At 43.1% G+C, this 23,282-nt stretch overlaps 1 protein-coding gene and 1 long non-coding RNA gene across 4 annotated transcripts in view; one reads left to right on the top strand and one right to left on the bottom strand.

The window, feature by feature from the left end:
• Window positions 1-218: 218 nt before the first annotated feature.
• LOC116443606 lies at window positions 219-6,196 on the bottom strand. The gene is made up of 2 exons (XR_004239999.1): window positions 6,089-6,196; window positions 219-2,369 (listed from the first exon to the last, which is right to left on the bottom strand). It is a non-coding gene; the product is annotated as an uncharacterized LOC116443606 (long non-coding RNA).
• The window catches only part of PTPRO (protein tyrosine phosphatase receptor type O), a 145,197-nt gene continuing 127,251 nt past the window's right edge, over window positions 5,337-23,282 (top strand). For 2 of the 3 annotated variants that reach the window (XM_032107826.1, XM_032107825.1), the window contains exon 1: window positions 5,337-5,812. In XM_032107826.1, the coding sequence (XP_031963717.1) occupies window positions 5,597-5,812 (216 nt within the window). In that variant the 5' untranslated portion in view covers window positions 5,337-5,596. The remainder of the gene's footprint in view (window positions 5,813-23,282) is intronic. The other variant, XM_032107827.1, reaches the window with a different exon arrangement.

The following is a 23,282-nucleotide window of genomic DNA, read 5'->3' as shown; positions in this document are numbered from 1 at the left end:
GTTGAATCACTGAGGATTACCTCCCAGAAAGATATACCCCTTTTTTCCCCCCTTTTTTTCAACTTATATGGCTGTAGAAGTTGCTAAAGACAGTCAGAAACTCCCACCCTCCCTCTTTCCCCAGTGCAAGTGTGCCTTCGGCCTGCTTAGATCATAGACAAAAATGAAGAAGCAAGTTGCATCTGGAAGGAAACACTGAGGGTGCAATACAAAATATGAACAGTTAGAAACTGCAGTGATTTATTTTCATTTTTATCAACCATGTCTGCTGAGACTTGAGGGAGAACTATGAGAGTAAAAGAGACAGTTCTTGATAACAGTCAGGCTGGCCAAATACCTAATAGCTCACTAGAAAGGTAAATATATGAATTTTTTTTAATATAGAACTCTGTTCACAGAACTTGAGCTGTTTCTCAGGCATCCTGTAGCATCCAGATACCATAGGACAGATAAATGAAAGTGGCATACACTGGTTAAATGTTAAATAATCTCACCAGCCTTATGGGTACGTTTACTGCTTCCCTTCTGGAAAAAAAACCCACACAAACCAACTCAGTGCCTCTCCATACCCGATTTCAGTGAACACTGCACAGTGCTGAAGGAACAAAATATCAGACAAAAATCTTTCCTATGCTTATTTATGAGGAAAAGATTCAATGTCAAAGGCAGGTTTCTGACTACTTTAAAAAGGGAAATGACCTTTTGCAGAATAGTTCACTGCTTCTCCTGCACTGAGAGACTAATAAGTGTCTGGAAGCTGATCAGGTTGCACATCTGAAGTGTGTCAATCATTCTTGTTATGAAAAGACAGATTTTGAAAAAACCTGACAACTTGTTTGTTAGGGGGGCTGTGGGACACACTTTTAAAAGTCACAGGGCCCGTACTTATCAAACTGAAATCGAAGATAAATTTGCACTTGAACACCTAAGTGCCAACCCTTGTACATTATTCTAGCCACCCTTTGCACTTGTTTTTGTTATTGTTTTATCCATTGCTGTCATTGAAATGAAAGGGCTTTAGGTGAGAATACATTTAAGAAGGAACCACACTTTATTTTCATCAGAGCATTTGTCACTGAAAAATAGCTTTGCTTCAAAAACTTCATGGACCAGGATGACTTCTTCTTAGGCTGGGCTTTTTTTATAAAACTCCTTTCATGCCATGTTTATCCAGACTTGCTGAGGCCTGTAAAGCTTCATATAAATCTGGGTTTATACTGCAAGTAGAAATAAATGCTAATTTATAGCTTTTTTCCCTCAGACAGGCAAAGTTGGTAGATCTGACAGAATGTTGCTTAGGGGTCTTCAGGGGTAAGGGAAGAATTTACCACAAACCTTAAATCAAGTCCACGTAAGCTACCAGCAGGAACACTTATAGTAACATTTGAAACCACAAAACATCTTGATTTCTATTTTTCTCTGATAATCAAGGGTGGTATATGGTAATTAATACTCATTTAGTTATGATGATACATTCATTAAATCGCTGATTAAAGCAACCACCAGTGTTTTAATTCATCAGGTCATTAAATAAAGGTAAAGCTCTAGCACTGTAACTAACACAAGCTTCAAGGGGTTGATGAGATACCTGAGAAGCTCTTGAAACTGTGTGTTTGATGTGGAGTCTTCCTTGTAGGTGGTGCTCTTAAAATGCAAGAGGATTTTCTTTAAACCATTTTTGTCTTCTAGGGCTGTGTCCTATAATGCCTTGAAATACTTTATCATGTTCCTGCATATTGTGCATCAGAAAATAATTCCTGCCCAGCTTTTACAGTAAATCTAGTGAGTAGAGACAGGACCCTGCATCATAAGACCATGTTATGCACCTCACTGTCAGGCCCCTCTGCTCTAAATTCTCTGCTTCACTGTGATTCTGCCAGGCTCATTCAGAAAAAACCAAAGTCCCTTAAGCCTGCTCTGACAGGTACTCACTGCAGCCCAGAGTTTGTCATAGATCAAGAAAAAATTAGGATGCCTTCCAAGTAGATGCTTAGGACAGATCCCAAAGGAAAAATGAGAGATATTTGTAATGCAATGTGGTCTTGTCATGTATTCATGCTGTAATGGAGGAGCTGGGCTTTGATGATCCTTGTGGGTCCTTTCCAACTCAGGATATTCTGTAATGCCATAAATGACCTTTGATGAATTCTGGGAAAAGGTGGCAGAGATCCACACGTGTCAGTTTGATGTGTGTGAAGGGAACTTGCTGGGGGAGTGAAGGACTCCCTGGTCAGACAGCTGCTCTGTGTCGCAGGAGCTCCACAAATGCAAAGGTCAGGGCTTTCACTTACTCCTTGCTATAGGGCTGTCCTGGTAACTGGGAAGATGTTTCCGCTTCTGCTGTGCCAAGAGGGTTTTTTTCCGGGTTTCTGGAATGCAGACAAGAGAGGGGAAAAAAAATTTAGTTCAAACCACCAAAATCACAGTATCTGATTCAGAAAAAGCTGTGTTTGACTCCAGAATGTGTTGCCCATTTGAGCACTTTTTTGCCAATTTTTACTTTTAAAATTTTTCACAAGTGCTTGTGTGTTTTTCATCCAAATAAATGAAACTCCAATTTGTGAGATATTCTGCTGAATACTTCCTTCCTTTCCCCCTGGGCTCATGGAGAGGGTTACAGAGCTCTGAGGAAGCCTTTTCACTGAGGGTGAACCTTTGAGCAGAGGATTGGGGCTTGAAGGATGTCTGGAGCTTCTGAAACACCCTTGCATCAGTATCTTTCTCTAACTGACCTCTTGCAAACACAAATTACCCTGTTTCTTTCTCCATGAGTACATAAAAGTTATCTCATTGTCTCTCCTTTCACAGCTTTGCTGGTTTATTAATAGACACGCTGCTTTTATTGTTTAGATTCTAGAAACAAATAAGGTTGCCTTTGTTTTCATAGATCCTCTTCTTTTTTTCCTCTGCTCTGTATTTTTTTTTCACTCCTATTCAGTAAAGAAAAAAATTTCTTTTGCTCGTCCTTCGTGTCCTACCTTCTTGTGTTCTTAAGAAATGCTTTTTATGATTGTCCAGGTTTCATCCATTGAAAAAGCCTGGAGCCAATCTTTGCTTGTTAGCTTTACTCAGGGCGTGCATTCTTTCCCTGTGTGGGTGTGGGCTTTCCTTGCAAGGTGCTATTCTACTGCCTGTCTCTAACACACTTCTCAACAGCTGCTAGAAAGCACCTTTTTAAAAATTTTTTTAAACAATAATAAGACCTAATTATCACTTTCTGGAGGATTAGTTTCTACTTAAAAACTGGAATCTTCCAAAGCATTGGTCCTTTGTTAAAAATGTTCAGTAATACTAGAGCCCCATAACTTAAAGAGGATGCAACCCTTGAATTCTCTTGGCTTGTATTTTCCTCTACTTCAACAGCCAGACCAGAATGCTTTAATATCTTGATGCTTTATTGAAGGTTTAATTCCAGAAATGTTTCTCGCTTCTTCCAGCTATTGTTCACTCTAACTCTTTGATTCTGATAGTGTTGTCCTGAGGCTAAAATGCTACCAGAATTTTATACCTTTTTTCCTTCATTTTAAATATCTTTAATCTTTAGCTTTGCTGATGCCATTCTCCTTTTAATGTCTAAATATTTGTAAATTAGTGGAATACTGGAGAAGAAAGATGCATAAAATACAGTCCTAAGGACAAAAATCATGGACTGTTTCAGTTCAATTTACCTGATAAACAAGAGGTTCCCAGCCTAAAGTTTGATCTACAGCGCTCAAATACCGGTGAAATTTTAATTTCCTGAAAAAATTCACATCTTTGTCTTTCAGATAACCTCTCTTCATCCTAAACCTGAGTACTGAAGGAAATTTAGCTATGCTTAACCCCTTGCATACCAATTTCAGACAATGCTCCAAACATTATCAGAGTGGGGAGTACCCAAGAGAGGTCTGTGTCCTTCACTGGTAGCATTGAGCAGGTCTCCAATGTCCCTAGCTTCTTATAAATGAACATATGAATAGCATTTGCCTTTTGGATTTCTAAATTTAGGCTTTTTGCCAGTATCTACACGGGACCTGAATTTCTCCTTCACTTTCTGAATTAATCCCCATCAAGTGTGGCAAATCTTTGCTCAAGGGCCCATTTCAGTACAAAATAAGCACATCCCTCTCTGGCTTTGGCCACTTTGAAATCAAGCTTTTGTTGACTGAATGTCCAAATTATAAGAAAATCAAAAATATGCCATGTATAAGCTGGGCAGGGCTTTGAAACACAGATTCATTATTGTCCAATTTAGCAGCGCTCTTAGAAAAGAGCTTTGTAATTGTTCGGTTTAAAGGACATTCCCACAAGACTGTGATAGAGTTCATCTTGCCTAAATGACTTAGAAAATCTGAAAACTATCCCAAGAATCTACTTTTAGCCTCTACTTTATCTCTTTAAGGAAGAGTGAGATGGTGGCCCATTACTCTAAGAAATGGCACGACACCTAGATCCAAAGTTGCTCTAAAGTTTAATGCCCCAGACTTATTTTTATTACACTTACAACCCTATTTTGTTTGAATTGATCTTTGTTACAGCTCTGGTTGTGGTACCAAGGATGCACCCTAATTTACACCGGTGTGAGTGAGAGTGTGGTGTGTGACAAACCAGATTCTGAGGCAGTCTCCTAATTTTGGAAAGACTGTTTTCATCGTGGTGGTCGAACGGAGAAGGCGTTTAAGTACTTTGGGGTTTTGTTTTGGTTCCTCAAAGTGTTTGGGGTTTGTTTTTTTTTTTTTTTTTCTGGGGACATCATCTTAAGCTAAGGTGAATAGCTTGTGTTTGCAGATGGCCCGGATTAACTTGCAGGGCTGCAGGGTGGGATGTGGGGGGAAGACACAACAGGGGAGGTGACCTCGGTTTTCTCAGTGTACCCCTCGCATCCCTGGGCCTGAGTATCTTGTGGGACAGGATGAGTTCTCCATCCCTTGCAGGTTCAGCCCTGCACCTTGAACATTTGAAGAGCTGACCACCCGCTTAACCTGTCTCCTGAGAACAGCCATAGGGACGTCTGCCTTGTGTCTGCTGCCAGTACCTGGCACGGGCTCCTGCTCCTGCAGCTGTAGCCCCAGCAGCGCCGCAGCCCCGCAGCCGCCTCCCAGGGCAGGGTCTGGCCGGTCCTTTCCCTGCCCCACCAGCCGGGCCCCGCGGATGCTGGCGGCATTTCTGTCCCCTGTTCGCGGCGGGGCAGGAAAAAAGACATCGGGGAGGGGTTGGTGCGCTCGATGGGGAGCGGCAGTGAGGATGCCTTTTTGCCCGCCGCCTTGTGTTCCTGCCCGCGGGGAGGAGATGCTGTGGGGAGGGGGGCCGGGGGTAGGGCGGTGCGGGGGCCGAGGGCGGCGGCTCCCATCTCCCGGCTCCCATCTCCCGGCTCCCATCCCTCGCCTTCCGCCGGGGGCTGCTGCCGCCCCCGCCCAGGAGCCGGCGCTCCCGGAGCCGGCGAGCGGCGCGATCGCCCAAACTCCTGGGAGGGGAGACACCACCCGCCGTCGCCTCCTCTTCCTTCTCCACCTCCTCCTCCTCCTCCTCCCCCCCTCCCCAAACCCCAAATAAAAGGGGCGGGGGGCGGCAGGATGCGCCGCTCGGAAGGGAGGTCGGCGCTGCCGCCGGCCGCCTGATGCTGCCGCAATTCGCCATTGCCGGGCACGGCTCGGAGCCGAGCGGAGGGAGGCGGGGGGCAGAGCCGGGGGTCCCGGGGGCAGAGGAGCAGCAGCCCCCCGTGCCCGGCCGCCCCCGCGGGCCGCGGCCGCCGTCCTCCCCAATGCCCGACCGCCGCCGGCGGGGGGCCCCGGGGGCCCGCTCCTGTCTCCTCTGGCTCTTTGTGTTGCTGAAGGTAAGTGCCGGGGAAGGGGAGGGGTGCGGGCCCCGAGCCCCCTCCGCGCCGCCTTTGTGTGCCTGCCCGGCGGGACCGCCGCGCCCGCGCACGGCCCGCTGCCCGCTCCGCCTCCCCGCGGCTGGCCCCGCTTTGTGCTGCGGGGGACGTGCGGGGGGCTCCGGGGCAGCGGCGGGCGGGGAGCAGCCCTGTGCGCCGTGCCCCGGGGCGAGGTGCGCTCCTTCTCTCTGCCACGTCCCCCCGAAAGTGCCGGCAGCCCGAGGGAGCGGCGCTTACCCCCATCCCCGGCCCCCTGCAAAGTTGCCCGGCTCGGGGTGCCGAGAGAGGGGCGAGCTGGCGTTTTGGGGAGCGCTGCCCGCGGGCCGGGGGCAGCGGGAGCGCCGCGCTGTCCTTCAGCACCGCCCGGCTGCGGGGCTGCCCCGCCCGCTCCCCTCAAACACCTCGTACCTTTCCCCTGCCAGACGGCCGCTAATGAAGATGCCGCTAACAAAGGGGCGGCTGGTGGATCGTGTTTGGTTTATTGTGGCGCAACTGAACAGTTCTTTTCTGATCGGCGCCGTGCTGTGTTCAACCTCAGCCTATCTTCTCGGCAGATTAATTTTTTCAAAGTTCTGCCTAATACCGCAAGCTTGGTTTCACATGACGTTTTTTGTCTTGACACTTTAGCTCATTTGATGGTTTCTTAAGTGTATTTAATATGCTTCGTGTAACTTCTAAAAGAAAATGTATGTCCTGCCCAGGTGAATACTGCTGGCTGCAAATGTCATTGCCCTAAAGAGCAGAGCTCGGCACTACTAAAAACTTTTCTTGTATATTTGTCAGTCACTGTTAAGGAGAGCTCCGCGACTAAGGACCTGACCTTTCAGAGCCTTATAAATGTAAATGTTCTGTGGAAATCATCCGGACTCCCTGTGTGAATAAGAGTTTGCAGGATCATGTCCTAGAACAGCAGTGGTGTCGCTTCTAAAATTGACACTGCATTGACAGAACTATTTCAAGGGAAGCTTTCACAGCATCTGTTCACATATAGTAGTCAACTGTCAGCTGTCTCATTTTCATAACTGCTGAAACATACATTTATGCAAGATAAAATGTTAATATACAGACAAAATTTTGTTCCGTGGAATGTGGTAGTTTAAAAAACAAAAAAAAATTTAAGACAGTAAGTCTGTGGATGTTATGGCCCAGTAGAAAGATGAAGTTTCTAGTTTGTTCACAAACACAGAGGTGCACACAGTTTTAAGTACCTGTTTTATCCCACAATCAGAGAATGTGCATTAGTTTATGTCTTGGTTTTTTTTTTTTTTTTAATGAAGATGTTTATGTGGTGTGTTCTTTTCTTTTACTAGCACTGCTGTGGTAAAGTAAGACAGAAGGTGGGTAGTTTAAATTTGTATTAAATGAATAATAATCTCAAGTAATTGGATAAGGTAAAAAAAACCCAAGGCCCAGGTTTTCATTCTGTTGGAAAATAACCATCACTTCTCAGCTGAATAAACCCAGGGCTGGAAGGACAAAGAAAGCTGATGAGTATTAGCAGAATTTTGTAGCGTAGGAGAAGGTAAAGCTGCAGCTTCAGATAGAGGTGCATCAGTATCACCCTGCGTGACTGGATTATGACTGGCTGGATAGCAAACCCACTGTAATTAGTTATCTTTGCGTTATTAGTGGACACTACAATAAAAGAACTGAGACTTCAGAAGATAGTCAAAGTACATGTGGTTACAGGAGAGAAGTTGGAGAAGCAAGAACAGTGCTTGTTTCACATCACCACAACAGGACCATTTTCCTGAGCCTCAAATTCACTGAGTATTCTTCAAGATCTGTGTAATTTTTTCAGTGACAGATAATTGAAAAGAACTCACTTCAAAACAAGGCATTTCTCCAGTTTTGTGCTGTTTTCTTCTGCCAGCTTGTTGAAGCAATACTAAGCTTAACCAACCTCAATTTATTAAATGGGTGCTTCACCTGGAAGTTAATCTCGTTGAGAAAGCAGTGGCATTGAACTGATGAATCTGAAGACAGGCAAAACTGATGTCTGTGTGCTTGCTGTTTCAGTGTTAGCAGCCCAAATGTCACTTGCTAAGCTGAATCTGCTTGATGTGGCCTTGATGCCCATCTGGCGATTTGTAAAATCATCAGCAGGTTTTGCAAAGTGATAAAGCTGCTCAAAGTACATTTTCTCTTCTCTTGTCTTCCAATTGTCATTATTTCATGGTGCAAATAGTGCCAACTTACTCCAACTCCTGGTGCTCTCTGAGGCTGCTGGTAGGGTCAGCGACAAGAGGAGGTCAAACAGGGGTATTGCCCACTGCGTTTCATGTGCCTGATATGGTTGCCCACGGGCTAGTAAGATTTACTTGCCCCTTTCAGAGTGTGATGTGAATGCTTTCTGTGCTCCAGGGTAGGAGCGTAGTACTATTTTTGGACATACAGCAATGTGATCTTGAACCTTTACCATTCTCCTTCTTTAGCAGTTTTCTTATGTGATGGCTGACTTAGAAATTAGCAGAAGGAAGGCATTGTGTGTGAGCTCAGACACCAGGATGGATTTGCAGTAGTTGTGAGAGGAGCAGGGCTGTGTATTTTGCTTCAGAGAACACTCCAACCAAGCTGCTGTAGGAATCTCTTAAAATATTGCCATTTTGTAGTGGGTCTGCGTTCTCTGTCAGTTTGTTTCAGTCAGGATGGCTGGAAGGCAGAGTCTTTAGCAGCTTGCTCTGTAATAATCTCATTTTGGTGTGGCAAAGGCAGGGCTGAACACAGCCCAAAGGAAAAGCTGTAGTTCAGCTAAATAAATAAGAATAAAAAGTGGACACATTCCCTCATTCCAGTGACTGATGTTATGTTTCCCATCTTTTCTATTTGCAACCCAACAACCTTCCCTTAGTCATGACTACACTGAGCTTGGCCAGCTGAAGCTCTGCTCTGGATGATGTCCCTGATCTGTCAGATGTCCCATGCTGTTGGTAGCTTGCACCTGGGATATTTAAGGTTGCTTTATTGTATTATTTCCGGGAGAGAAGGTAGAGCGTAATTAGAAGACAAAAGCATCTTGAACAAGCCAAAGCTGATGCTGAGACATTGTTAACCACGTGTGACACCTCCAAGGTGTTCTGAGCAAGGCTCTCAGTAGGAAAATAATGAGAAAACTGGTTGTCACAGTGGTCCCATGTCTGGGCTAAATAGGAGCAATGACACTCTTCAGAAAAATTTTCTGTAAGTGGAATAATGCATCTCTTATTTCCAGGAGACTGAGGTCTTTGTATATCAATCCTATATAAGCTCTTCGTTTAAATCAGCAGCACCCTCTTTCTTTCTCTTAGCAAGGACAACTTTTTGTGTCTCGCAAGGTAGAATTTTGTCCAATACTACAGCATTTTTTGTAGTTTGGCATCGTAGTGAAGTCTCAATTCAGGTTTACACAGACCAAGACATTCAAAGAGGTTGAGGTTCTGTAAGACTTTACTCAACCTTACCCAACAAAGGAAATATGTTTCTACAGGTGTAATTTTCAAGAATATCCACATCTTCAGTTAATAACCTGAAGCAAAAGCCTTACCACCAGGATACTGCCTTTTTCTGTGGGAAAAACCTTTTTAAGAGAGAGGCTGATTTCACAGCTGAGAGCCCCAGTGTGTCACTGCTATTTCCTCCTGCTGGGAAAAGCAATGAACGCATAATTTGAATTTTGTTATGGAGTCCTTTTGGCATCTCTTCTGTCTCCCAAGAGATGGTGGCTGAAACTCTTATTGAGACAATTCCTCATGATCATGTTCTACTAGTGTCAGAATAAAATAAAGAAAGCCCCAAACCTATCTTGCCAGCTCATTTTTGTTTGCAAAACAAATGTAAGGGCTCCCCATGATGGGATAGGCCCAGAGGTAAAAGTCTTTTCTTCCTACCACTGTCCAGCCTGTATGGGAGAGAAAATCATCCTCCCAGGAAAAGCAGAGACTTTTCTTTTTAAAAGACCTATGAATAGTCATCATTGGCCCAAAACTTCTATAGGTCATGTTCTCTCTCATTTCATCATTTTCATGGATTATATCTAGATCAGGGTGGTTCTGGAGGGCAGAGCTAAAGAAGAGGATGCTTGTGCCGAGTCATGTTTACGGAACTGCAGTAGGCACTTGCAAACCCCTCTCTGCCAGTGAAATAAGAGTCTTCTATTACCCTTTGGCAGATTTCATTGTGATGAAGTGACAGTGGACCATTGAGAAAAGATCTTTCATGCCTGCAGGAGTTACGAGCCCCAGACTCAAATTGCACGAGGTCAGTAAGGCAATTTCTAGGTTGTATCACCTCGGTCAGAAGCTGCACTCAGGAGTGATCCCTCATCCAGGTTGAGATGGGCTGTGCTGAATATAGGCTTACCTGTGGTGATCCCACGGCAATTCATTAAAGGGCTCTCGGGCAGCGCTGGCTGAACTTGAGAATCCCGCTAATCTCTGCATTTCTGCTGTCACCACACAGAGCAATCCAGGCAGATCATGAAATGACCTTACAGAGCTTCAGAATGAATGCTAAACTGAACAGTGTAAATCCATCTTGAGACTTACTTTGCCAGACAGTCTCAGCTCTGGGGAAGGGAGCTTTTTTTTTACTTAGGCATATGGGTCAGGACAATAAATGTCAAAAATAAACCTTTGAAAACAGGTCTGTTTGCTGAGGAACTTAAAAGACTCATAGCTAACTTTGATTCTAAGTGTTCTTTAAAATTACTTTCCTTTTTAGTTGGAGAAATATGCATTGTCATCCTGAGCACTCTTATCTTGTAATAAATTAGCAATTCCATTTTTTGTTACTCAATGTTTTAAAGATTCTGTTCTTGAGACAAAGCTGAATTGGTTGCAGTGTGAAGAAAAAAAGAAAACTCTAATAAATACTAAGAATATTTTGAAATTAAAATCTTCACACAGACTTGAGTACACCCACGAGTGCACTAATAAAAATTGAGAGACTGGTTTATTAAATTTCACATGAAAGTTGTAACTCTTTCTTTTTTTTCTTTTTCTTATTGAAGTTCTATCAATGTAGAGTTGAAAAGGGGAAAATCTTTGAGACAAACGTGGCAACATATGCTAGCTGCCACGTATGTAGTATAACAGATGAATAGAGAATGGGAAATACTTGAAACAGAAAGGTTACCTTGCTTTTCATAGCACTCTGTAATCTTGAATGAGTGGCAGCCAGTGAAGGGAGCAAATCCTAGGGAAGGAGTTTGCCATCTTTACGGCAAGCCAAACGTGATGCATTCCATTTCTGGAACTCCCTCATTCTTGTGCTGGGAAATTGCGGTGGCTTTTAGATGGAGTTCCAGAAATAAAATTATATGCATCATGTCTGGCTTGCCATAAAGATAGCACATTGTATCAGGGCTGTGCTGGAATGAGTGTGGCAAGCTCTGCAGCTTCCCTTCTTGTTCCCTGCATGTGTTAAGGGAAGAAATGCTTTATAGTAAGTGTTGGTGATGGGAAAGTTGGTGACACAGCTGACAGTAGCAGGGAAGAGAGTTAGCTGGAGGAGTTTTAAGGGAATTAGTGCAATCAGCTTTAAATATGCTGATCTTGAGGTGGTAGCATGGACATGAGAAGAGAATATGTGGGATAGGCAGTTTGAGCAGGAAACATAATACTGGGGATGGCAAAATGTGAGCATGGTACTTAAGCACAAGCCTTGAGCACTTCAGAGGAGCTGAATGGAGATAACAGAAGTAAACAACTCTGAGCTATTTATTCTATGTCAGCCAGAGATTTAACGTGAGGGAGCTATTTGGTGGATATGAACCTCTTGGGGGATAAAAATCCTAAATTCCTTTCTAAATTCTCTGGTAAAAACAGATAAGGTTGCCTGTCAATCTAACAGTTGTGATTTTGAAATGATTTGGCCTCAGCACTTTTCTAGGTTGTTGAGACAAGGGCCTTCTAGTCTTGTCAGAAGGCTTTGAAGAACTGTAGGTCCTTCATGTGCTATAAACCTGCAGGTCCTCAAATTAGTTTTGTTGGTTTCCAGCTATATCACATGGAGGCCAAGTCTTTGGGATAAGGGAGGTCCCAGTCACTAAGTTGTCATCCGATCAGCAACTCCTTCAATTTTAAAGGCTTTCAATAATTTCCTTGTCACATCCTCTAGAATCAGCCACGAAGGGGCTTTTCTTCCATGCTGAGAGGAGCCCCCAGAGCAGGCAGACAGTCCCAATTGTCTTGTTCCCTTTGTGTCATTTGCTTTTTGTCTGTGATCTGCACCACAGCTATTCTGGATCATTTCCTGTTTGTTCATATAGAAGTCATTTGAACATGGGAAATCTTCACTCCTCACTGATCTATTATGAGAAGGAATGGTTTCATTCTGCTTACAAACAGCAAAGAAACGTTACATTTGAGCAACGGAAAAAAAGCCAACAAAACACTGGAAAAAACCCCACACACCCAAAATCCCAACATCTATTAAATGTGGTGAAGAACATGTGGGGAGAGAAAAAAAACACATGGAAAGAATGCTAATTAGTGTTTTCCTAAAGTACTGCAAGGCAGATTGGGGAAAAAAATGAACATTTTCCAAGAGCAATGACATTAATTTATTTATTATTTGCTTAGCGCTGCTGTGCCTAGCTTTGTTCTGTATGCAAAAAACCTGCAGACTCTGCCTGGAGTCTGAAAGATAGACACATCAAAATAAGGATGCTCTCAATAACTTAGAAATGATTATCATATATGCCAGTTGTTGGTACTCTCTGAGGGCTGATATACCTTACAAACAGAGGTCACAATTGTTTCCCCCAGGAGCTGAGCAGAGGGGTTGTTGTTGTTTGTTACTTTTTCTTTTTTTTCTTAATTCAGTATTGATTTCTACAGGATGTTGCTCTTCAGAGCTTCTGGACATTTACATCAGCTTAAAACATCAAAAAATAATTAATAATCAATGTGACTAATCCCTTCAAAGAGAACCCATTAACCTACAAAAAATGCTCTAGCTCACAATAGTTTCATGAAAGTAACTGTAAGCAGGGCAAGAGGTGAAAGACAGAAACATCACTCAGATATTTTTCCTTTTCAAAGAGAACTTGTATTTGAAACAGAGAACGTAGCTATTATTTTATTGTAGTTGACTTACTGTAAATTAGGAGGTTTGGGGTTTTTAAAAATAATTTTCTTTAACTCGCCTGCCCCTGCATAATCTTGTACTGGTATTTTCTTGAGTCACCAGTGTCTGCTTCTGAGGAAAAGATGATGATGTCACAAAATCAATATCAGAGGATACTACACTGTAATCCCTTTTCAGGGAAGTCCATTAAATCAATGCCTCTCCTTCTGTGAGTAATGACTGTAGAATCAAGCCCTCTAATTTCACTGTGTGAAGGAATAAGCAGATGGGATGGGATTTTACAAATTAGCCAGCAGTTATTAAATAAAACAGGAAAAATTATGATGTTTTCTGAAAGAGAAACGAATACGTAGTGGATATTTAAGTGTATTTCAAAATTATCTCTGCTGTAAAATTACTTCTCAGTTGCATTGCAAAGTAACGTGTTAAACCAAAAATGCTTTTTTATTTTTAAACCTTTTTAAAACTTACTCAAGACTCCATAGACTTGGAAGCCCCACCAGGTTTCCTCAGCAGCACTGGGGGAAGCCATGAAAACTACAGAATGGCAGCACCATGTGATGTCGCCAGCACTGAACTGAAATTGAGGCACTCTGGGAATAGGGATAATAACTTTGCCATCTCACCTGTTGTTTATGTGCAGCATCAATGCCTGTTAGCTGGAACCAGAACTGACGGGTTTCCTCTAATTCTGAGGAGGCTGGGAGCTATCAGAGAGTCTACTGTGCTTCTGGGAACGGCTCCAAAGCCCCAGTGAAGTCAATGGATGTTTTTACGTTGCTTTAAATGGGCTTTGGAGCAAGCTGTAGTGGGCAGACCTGCAGTCTCAGGCGGCTGATGCTGAGAAGTCTGACATGCAGCACAGAGCCAACGGTGACGGGGTGGTGGCCTTGGGCTCGCTGCAGTGCCGGCAGTACAAGCTGGAGGCCACAGAATGGGTTTGATTTCCAGAATCTGAGAGTCTGATAGCTTAAAGAAACTCCCCATCAGATAAATATCTTGAGCAACTTTCATGTTTAGGGAGTAGCTGTATTGGCAAGAGTTGGTGTGTTGTAAGCCACGGCTGAAGCCAGTGTAGGAACTAACGTGAGTGCTGCTGCTCTGGGGTGCTTTTCTCCAGACAGAGCCATCCATCTCCTCTTTCTCTTCCTCTGTTTATTTCAGGGCTGCTCAAATAAGAGTTCAGATTTAAGCACATTTTAACCTTAAGCTCCTGTTGCTGGCATTGCAGCATTAACACAGATACATGGATGTATGGAAACCAGATTCTGCATCAGTACCAGATGCTTGTATCTGGATCTGAAAAATCCAGCTGGTCCCTGCTTCTTTAACCATGGTACCAAACCCCAGTGACCATCTGAGGCCTTTGAATTTCAGAACATAAACTCTCATCCTGCTCAGCTCAGGTGCAATCTGAACACAGCTGTTATTTCCTAGACCCCTCCCACTTAGGCCTTTGCAGCTAACTAGAGACCAGCAGACCGCCATAGCTGTGATAATACAGATGGAAACAACAGTTCAAAATATGCTTATCTGAAATGGAGGAGTGAACCAAAATTTGAGAAGTGACTTGAGATCGGTGTCTGGAATAATGCATCTCTAAAGGGCAAATGCACAGCCAGATTAACAACTGGCAATGATTCCGAGTTACATACTGGGTAGGAGAGCTGCTCGTGCTTGGAGGAGCTCATGGTGGAGTCAAGCCCTTTAAATTCTTTCCATGAAGAAAAGTGGATGTATTCTTAGATGTACATGCAGAGTAATGGTAGAGATTAACTAAGCACTGTCTGTTTCTGCATGGACATGTTTAATTAGTTAATTTAATTAATACAGAATTAAAGGGCTGCATAGTCAAAAGGAATTGACAGTATCAGTAAGTAATGAAAGAGTTCTGGCTGTTTGACTGTGGTGCTTCACAACAGCTTTAAATGGGATCTACATCACTATTTACTCCATTTTGTAAATATTCTTTAAAAATATGATATTTAGGTTTTGGTGGTTTTTAGAAAATGTTTTGTCATAAGTGAACTGAACTTTGCAGGATCCTTTTTGCAAAGTATTGTGGCAACCAAATACAATGCCAGTGTCACCCTGACTGGTGGGATGGGGAGGAAAATCAGGAAGAAAGAGTGGGTTGAGATAAGAAAAGTTAAAAATTGAAATTGAGTAGACTAGAGTAACAATAACAATAATGGCTGTCCTGGCCACACTCCCTCCCAGACTCCTGTGCACCTGCTCCATATCAGAGCATGAGACACTGGAAAGTCCTTGCTTTACTCTAAGCCCTACCTAGCAACAACTGAAATATCAATGTGTTATCAACATTACTGTCATACTAAACCCAAAACATAGCTCTGTGGCAGCTACTAGGGAGAAAATGAACTCCATTGCTCCTGAAATCAGGGCAGCAAAGCAACATGCCAGGGAGCAGCTGGCTGTAGCAGACCTCGTGGTTGATGCAAGGACACCAAACTCTATGCACTGAATTACAGCCTAACTATCAGACACCAGCTTTTCCTGGTAGGCATTACTGCACAAGGTGATGGACAGCCCAAGTCAGGATATCAGTAAGGGTCCAGGTGGAGGAAACAAATTCTGGAATGTCTGTTGTGTGATGCATGAGCGTTCAGCTTGGAGCAGAGCCACAATGCCTTCCCTATGGCCTCACGAGAAGGACTGGTGTGACCGGAATAGTTGCAGGTGACATTATTTCAAGCACAAATAAAACATGTTCGTGGACATTATGAGGTTAGGAGATAAAATGGAAAAGAAGCAGAAGCATTTTGGAACTTGCCAGAGCATATCTTGCCTGCTTTGTCTGTTCCAGTTACGTACAAGGTTATTTTTGCATCCTGCCTGCATTTGGTAGCTAATCTTTAATAAAGACGTGACCTGTTTGGAGATTGGCTTTTGGTAATGGTATCTTGTAATGATTGTATGGGATCAGCTGTTTGTTGTCAACATGTACTGTGAGCAAAAGTCACCTACTGATCAGAGCATTTTCAGTTTTATCTGAAAGATTTTTCTTTCTTTCTCCCCACCCTGGAGGGAGGGATTTACCCTTACAGGTGCTGGTTATGTGATTAAAGCACATGAGAGCTACTGGACTATCATAGGTGTCTACTTGTTTATCCTTCTAGCTGGCTTTAAGTTGACAGCAAGGCTGCTATTTCTCACTCCGTTGCATAGCTGGGTGTAGAGGGCAACTGGAGCACATGGGGAAAGGAGGAGGCAAGAGATTGCAGTGGGGGTGTTGAGGAAGCAGGCGCTTCAGGATTGTCCCCTGGTTGTCATCAGAAGGGCGAAGAATGTGCTGTGGAGGAGGGGCTCTGTGCATCTCAGAGGATCGGGGACACGTGTAACAGTTTAGAGTTGTGCAGTGATTTAGGCTGGAAGGGATGTCTGGAGACCATCTGGTCTGAGCCTCTGCTCAGGGTGAGGCCAAGTAGGTCAGGGGCTCAGGGCCGTGTCCGGATGGGTTTTGAGCATTTGTAAGGATGGAGATTCCACCGCCTCTCTGGACAGCTTCTTAGCACCCTGCAGGAGAGCAGTGACAGCCAATTAAATCCTTTTAAGGATCATGAATCGGGACACAAAAATGTATGAAATTTTTATTAACCTGACTGTTCTGTTGTTTTGCGAATTCATTTTAAAATAATTTGGGCTATCTTTCTTTCTTTGTAGAATTTCAAACTCTGCATTACAGTCATAAGCTTTATGCTGAACTCCGCTTGTTTTCTTGCATTTATCAGTGCCTTGAAGCTTGAGCTTTAAATATTATATCAAGGATAAAATTCTTAGGGCTGCCAGTGTTAGACTGTACCTTAATTATCACTTTAGCTTTCTGCAGAGTCAGGCAGGTATCTGCCATCGCTGCACATTCACTTCACACGTTCAGAATTCTCAAGGTTTTTGGATTTTTTTTTTTTCCCCTTAATTTTTTCCCTCCTCCTCTGAGTTACACTTCTGGGAGGAGAACTATGACTTCATATATTTTACAAGCTTAGGTCTTAGGCATGCAGGAAGCCATTAAAGCTTCACCGAGGGGATACTTGTGAGCAACATGAATTAAAGGCTCTTGGTGTAGGACGGGCCTCTGTCCTGGCAGGCTTAGGGCTGGAGCAGAGGAATCTGTCATCACTGCACCCTGTGACCAAAACTTGTATAAATCAAGGTGGAAAAATACATGTCTCAAGGAAATACGTGGAATCTTTTCTGGAAATTTCCCTTATACTTTTTGTATTGATAACCAAAGCACTGCTCCTAAAATCAATAGGAGATTGCAGGGACTCAATACATTTAATGAGCTCCAAAGGAATAGTTTGGGCTGTGATTACAGCTTCTGCTGCCTGAATCTGCATCGTACTTGGATTTTATTCCTAGTAACTTATAATGTTGGAGGGGAGGATGAATATGGGAATTCATTAGTTTTTTTTCACAGATTTTTGCCTTGAACTTATGTTAGCTCATACTTTTAGATGTTTACTTGTCCATGCTAAAATACAGGTTTCTGGTTTTTAACTACAGGATACAGAATGAAAAAACCAAACACCCCTCTTCCTCCTTCCCCACCTCAAAAAAAAAACCAAACCAAAAAAACCCCAACCCCCAACAAACCCCCCACAAAAACCCAAACACAAAACCCCCCCAAAGTTTAAAAAGTCCCCAAGATGGTGGTTGTCTTACGGCCTTTCTATCTTCCAGTTCTCTTCCCTGAATCTTGATTTCCAAGCAATATCCCCCTAAAAAAGCCTTATTCTTGTATCTTTATAAAGTCAGATCTTCCAGTGGATAACATAAAAGCCTATCTTACAGTTCAAAAAACTATTAAAAAAAAAATCTCATAATTTCATCTGTTAGAGAAACAAAGTGATGTGTTTCCCCTGGAGACCCTACAATGCCAATTCTAATTTATTTTGGAAAGAAACAGTATTCTGCAGAATGTGTTTACCATTTGTGAAGTAAAAGGTGTCAGCAGAGAGTGTGAAGATATCTTGGGGAACAGAGCTTACACAGAAGCAGATGAGTTTATAGAGAAAAATGAAAAACCTCTGGACTACTTTATATTTAACATAAAAGAAATGGGTAGATGGGATTTGGAGATGTCATGCACAGCCTAGGGCACATCACCTGTGCTCAGACTGTGGTTTCAGAAAGTTTCGTCCTCTAATCCCAACTCTTTCAAATCCAGGCTTAGCTGTGCCAAGCTCTGGCCTCCCCTTCACAGGGAGGGTGCTGTGGAGGAGGAGACCTCGAGGTTCCTTCACATCCTGCTGTGCCCAGCAGAGCTCAGAGCACGTGGGAAAGGGCTCCAGGCTGGAACAGCTCTGCTGCAGAGCCCCTTGCCTGCGGCACAATTTAAATGCATGATTTCAGTGAATATTAATAATTTGGGAGGCTTATAGATTATTAACACAGGAATTTCCTGACAGCTACTTGTCATGTGGATATGGGAGCGTCATACACCTTCTGCTTTTCCATAGCATGTTGGGGTTTTTTTCTGGTCTTTTACAAGTTTAAAGAACAAAGTCTAGAGGTGCCAGAGGATGCCTGAGGTTGTTCCTTTATGTTTTTGTCCAGAACACCCCACCTTTCAGTACTGTGTGAGGGATAGCTGGGAATTGCTGGATGGCCAGTGTGAATTTTTGCAATGATAACAGAAAGCCTTTTTGCATGAGGAGATGAGCCCTCAGCCTGAGTGTGAGAGGAAGCAGATGGACTGCAGAGATGTGCCTGCATCCTGCACCCAGGAATGCACGTGCTGTGTTAAGAAGGCTCATAGAGGGGAAGAGCAGTGTCCCGTTCTGCCCCCTGATAAATCCATCCCTGTGCTGTCAGAAATGGCTGCGAAATGGGAGCTCTGTGATTTTTCTCTGCAGAAATGGTCTAGTCACATTTATCTCTTCTCCTCTTTGCATATTGGCATATTCTTTCTGTGTGTGTATTTATCCAAAGTCTTTACTTGGAGTGTTGGACTAAAGGTCATATCATTTTTTTTCCCTCTTTCTCTCCTTTTTTTTTTCCCCTCTAGTCCCTCTGTTTCTAAAGATGTCAAGCTAAATAACTGATGATTTCTTCTGATGCCAGAAGGCCTTCATAATATGCATATTAGGGTTTAGTGTATTTTTCTTTCCTGCATCTCAGTGCTCTCAATTTGTATGCAGAGCCATCCTCTTACCATGAGCTCCTATGCCCAGAGCTGAGGATTATGTTCTTATCCAACATATGTACTCAGCCTGAAATGCTAAATCTCAGCTACTAGAGGAACAGAAAGATGTTATGGTTAAAGGAACTGTGTCAAAGCAGCCAGTCAGATCAATCTATAAATCATTTTGTTTCAGAGGCAAAATAAAGATACACTTTGAATGTCTGTGTCCCCTGACCAGTACTAATTCATAAATTTAAATATTGCCACTCTGACTGTGAGGAATTAAACAAATATTGGTTTTAATTTAAAATAATAAAAACCAGTTTTGTGACAGTGGTAGAGGAGTCTCTGTGGATGCTGTTTTATAGAGAAAGGGCCAGATTTTGGTAACCTGTAGCATGGGGACTGTGGAAACAGCATGGCAGTGGCATAGTGGGTTGTTCCCTCGCCCCTTCAGCCAGCCTTGCAGAGAGACCAGAAGCAGCTCCTGCACGACTCCACCTGCTGATGTCCCTGTTCCATCCTATCCCTACTGGAGCAGCTTGTGTAGGAGGAGAAGAGAGGGCAGAATAACTCATCTGGCTTTGCAGCTGCACCCATTTGTGCATCCATGTATAAACTGTAGGGTAATCTGGTTTCCAGTTCCTGAAACTGTACTTGAGGGAGAGAGGAGGAACACCTCTGAGGCAGCATCTTGTTGGAGGGTTGAAAGGAATTTCTAGGAAAGTGAAAAGATGAATCTTTTCTTCTTCTTTTCCCTCAGGAATTAAATACTAGATGATTTTTTTTTAATGGGCAGTGTGTGGATATTTTATTTATTAATGCTGTGTTAAAAAATACTGTAGAGGTTGGGTATTCAGAAGGTTTTAAAGGCAAAATAATAATTTGGATTATTGACAAACACTATTTTTATAGTTTTTGCTATGATAGAGAAGCCTAAGAAGCTTCCCGGGAAATATTTCTATTCTCCAGAAAGAGCACTTCAGTCCCAAGCTATCAGCCTTCTTTAAAGTAAAAAAGAGGCAGGGGCTGTCAGTCAAGGAAAATTCTACAACTAACAACCATTTGAAGTTATCTGCAAATAGTTGCAATTGTCTGAGAGCTGTATTTTTCCAAGAATAAAATACTATCCCATTTTTCACATTTATCCTCTCCAGTGTTTGTCCCCTTGCTATTGTTTCCTTGGCCTCTTTCCTCTCCAGCCCACTTCATCCCTTTCTGCTTCACTTGTCATCCCTGAATCTCCTCCATCTGCACTTAACCCTGCTCGAGTCCCTTTGGCTCACACCCAGCCTCTCACACACCCTCCTCACCTAGAGTGTGTAACCTCATTTCTCAAGTATTTTGCTTTTAGCTTCTGCGTGAAGTCGTATTTCTCCAGTAAACATTTTGGGATTGCGTTTTATAACAATCAGCGGAAAGGCTTCTCTGCACACACCATTTGCAGTCATTTAGCTCCATAGTTAACTTCCAGTGGAATGCTAAATAGTCACAAAAAGACTGTGATTGCATGAAAAGACTATTTTAGTGAAGATAACTGTTATTCAAATAGAGATCATATTTCTCAGGGAAAAAAGGGCCAATTACTGAGCTTTGTCACCTACACTGTGAATTCAAATGAGCTTCATCTGAAGCAGTGTTGTTACACTGATTTTTACCAAACCTAACTAAACCCAGAATCAGTCGCTGTGCCTTTCTGCTCAGCTGGCTGTAGCTATGCTGGGTTCCAGAACCTTGTCCTGGTTACAGTTCACAGAATCATGACATGGTTGGGGTTGGAAAGGACCTCTGGAGGTCCAACACCCTGGCTCAGGCAGGGTCACCAGAGCTGGATGCCCACGACTGTGTGCAGACAGCTTTTGAGTGTCCCTTAGCAGGGATCTCCATACCCTCTTTGGGCTGGCCTTACACCAGCACCAGCTGGCTCTGGGATAGCAGCACAGAATCAACACACATCTTGATATAGATACACTACTGTAAAATATTCATAGGTTTATTTATGAACTTTTCCCCCCAAACTAAAAATTATTACTTTCTTAGAAATATGTGGTTGATTGTCTTAAAAGTACTGTGCTATAATCTTAGAAGAATGGGGGCTCCAAGCCTTTGTGAAGACCTTAAAATTGATTTTTATTCTCCCCACCACTGCCTTCACCTTTTCATGTGAAACATTCAATGCAAGTTTGTTTGGGTTTTTTTGTCTGTCTGAATTATATATGTTTCTTCCATTTATCATACTCTAAGCTTTCTGGTAGATAAATTGGTCGTCCTCTACACCAGGACAAGTTGATGGCCCATAAAATAGATTTTCTAGGACTATAGCTATGGTTATGTGATTTATACCAAGGCCCTCCATAAGTTCTAAACCCACAGTTACTAACAATAGTGGGGCTCCCACACGACATAGAGGAATTTAATTGATCCCATTATTAGCAAACAGGGATGCTTTCCCTGGAAGGTAAATGACCTTGCTTGGGAATATCACTGTTTTAAGTTCTTACAGTTTTTGCTAGAAAACCAGTCACTCTGTCACTTTGTGAAACCAAATAAATAGTGGGCTAAAACCACAAAAGCACGTTTTGGGAAGGTTCTCTTCAGAGTTGCATCCACGGATGGAAAGCCGGTGGCTCGGTGCAGGCTCTGATATCCAAGGAATTGAGTGGCAACTGTAAGCTGCAGCTGGGGATGGTGTGAGACCCCTTCAAGAGGGGTGTCCTGCTGAGGGCACAATTCTGGTGGCTTCTGGAGTGTGGGGACCTCGAGCAGGTGGTGCAGCTGGACAGGCGGCTCTGGAGGTGTGCGGAGTGGCACGTGGATCACGGAGCAGCAGAGAGGGGCCAAGCTGTGGAGGTGAAGCAGGGACACGTGCTAGGGGCAAACAAGCAAGCCTCAGGTGGCTCTGCAGATGTTTCCTCTTCTTCCTTGCAGAAATTCTGTCAAGACACATTTCCATGACTTCAGAAGTCTTCCCTGATTTCTGGGTGTCTGATAGCCAGAGCAGGTTGGATACTGCTCCTAGGAGCTCCAAGGCTTTCCTAAGCAGCAGGTCCAACCTGCTGAGAGTGCTGAAAATGCTGTGCAGGTGCAGAATAACTTAGAGTTAAGAGAAAAAGTGTTGCCTTTATGCTTCTGAACGTGTTAGGAAGAACTGCAAATGACTTCAGAGACATCTGCCTGTGTGTTTCTACACAGACCCAGCAGTTTGGTTTCCTTAATGTCACACTAACATAATTAGAGGTGGAGCAGCAAGGCAGAAATTTGTGAAGGAAGGATGCTGGGACTGCTGCCTTTCATGTCCTGTAACACATTTCCTGGATTGTCTTTGCTAGTGAGACAGACAGTACAGAATGGCCAAAATTTTGATGAAGACCAGATCACTTTTAACTGTGGGAGTTCCATTGCCTTCTGGCCATCTCTAGAAATGATTTGTCATTAAGTAAGACTGTACATCTCAGCTGTCACTTGAAATAGGGTCTGGAATTGAAATACATTCAAAGTATTTCCCATTATTAAGCAAATGAAGTGACCTGAAATAGAAGCATTCACTTGGTCAAGCAAAGCAATTACTAATGTAAAACCTTGCTTGACTTCATTTTGGTAAACTGCAGTCCTGCACTGGAAGTGGTTATTTTTAGGTTTTTACTTCAGTAAAGACAGATAGGAATTTCTGCTGAGGTGGAAGCATCTCTGCAGATTAGCATGGGACAAAGGATAATTAAATCCTGGCACCTAAAGAAGCTGAGGGGTAGAGAGTATCCTCACTGGTGTTCAATACTTGCTCATGTCTGTCTCATTTCCGCAGGAAAATGAAAATTAACGATGCAGTATTTTATGTTTTGATGACTCCGTATCTGTGTTTAATTGCAGTTTGTAATCCTGCAGGTTGTAAACCTGTCATGATTATGCAATGAATATTCCGAGTTTATTTTCTGTTTTGTTTTTTTAATTATAGATGAACATGTCCTTTTCAGACAGCTTACAGCTGGGTATTCTGCCCATGACACACCTAATGCACTTGCAGAAAGGGGAATAAGATCCAGGAAAGCAAATTGCTGCCTGTTCTGATCACAGGAATGAGCAATTTACTGAAAACAGACTAAATTTCAGTCATAAGTAATGCATTAACATTGGTATTACACCATCAGCATTGCCCTTCTGCCCTTAGTAAAACTAAAGGAAGTTCACCTTTTAAATTGTATTCAGATTTATAATTGA

The sequence above is a fragment of the Corvus moneduloides genome, chromosome 4 (genome assembly GCF_009650955.1).
Source record: "Corvus moneduloides isolate bCorMon1 chromosome 4, bCorMon1.pri, whole genome shotgun sequence".
NCBI lineage: Eukaryota > Metazoa > Chordata > Aves > Passeriformes > Corvidae > Corvus > Corvus moneduloides.
The sequence above is the reverse complement of the archived record's forward strand: the minus strand, read 5'-3'. Positions and strand labels throughout refer to the sequence as shown.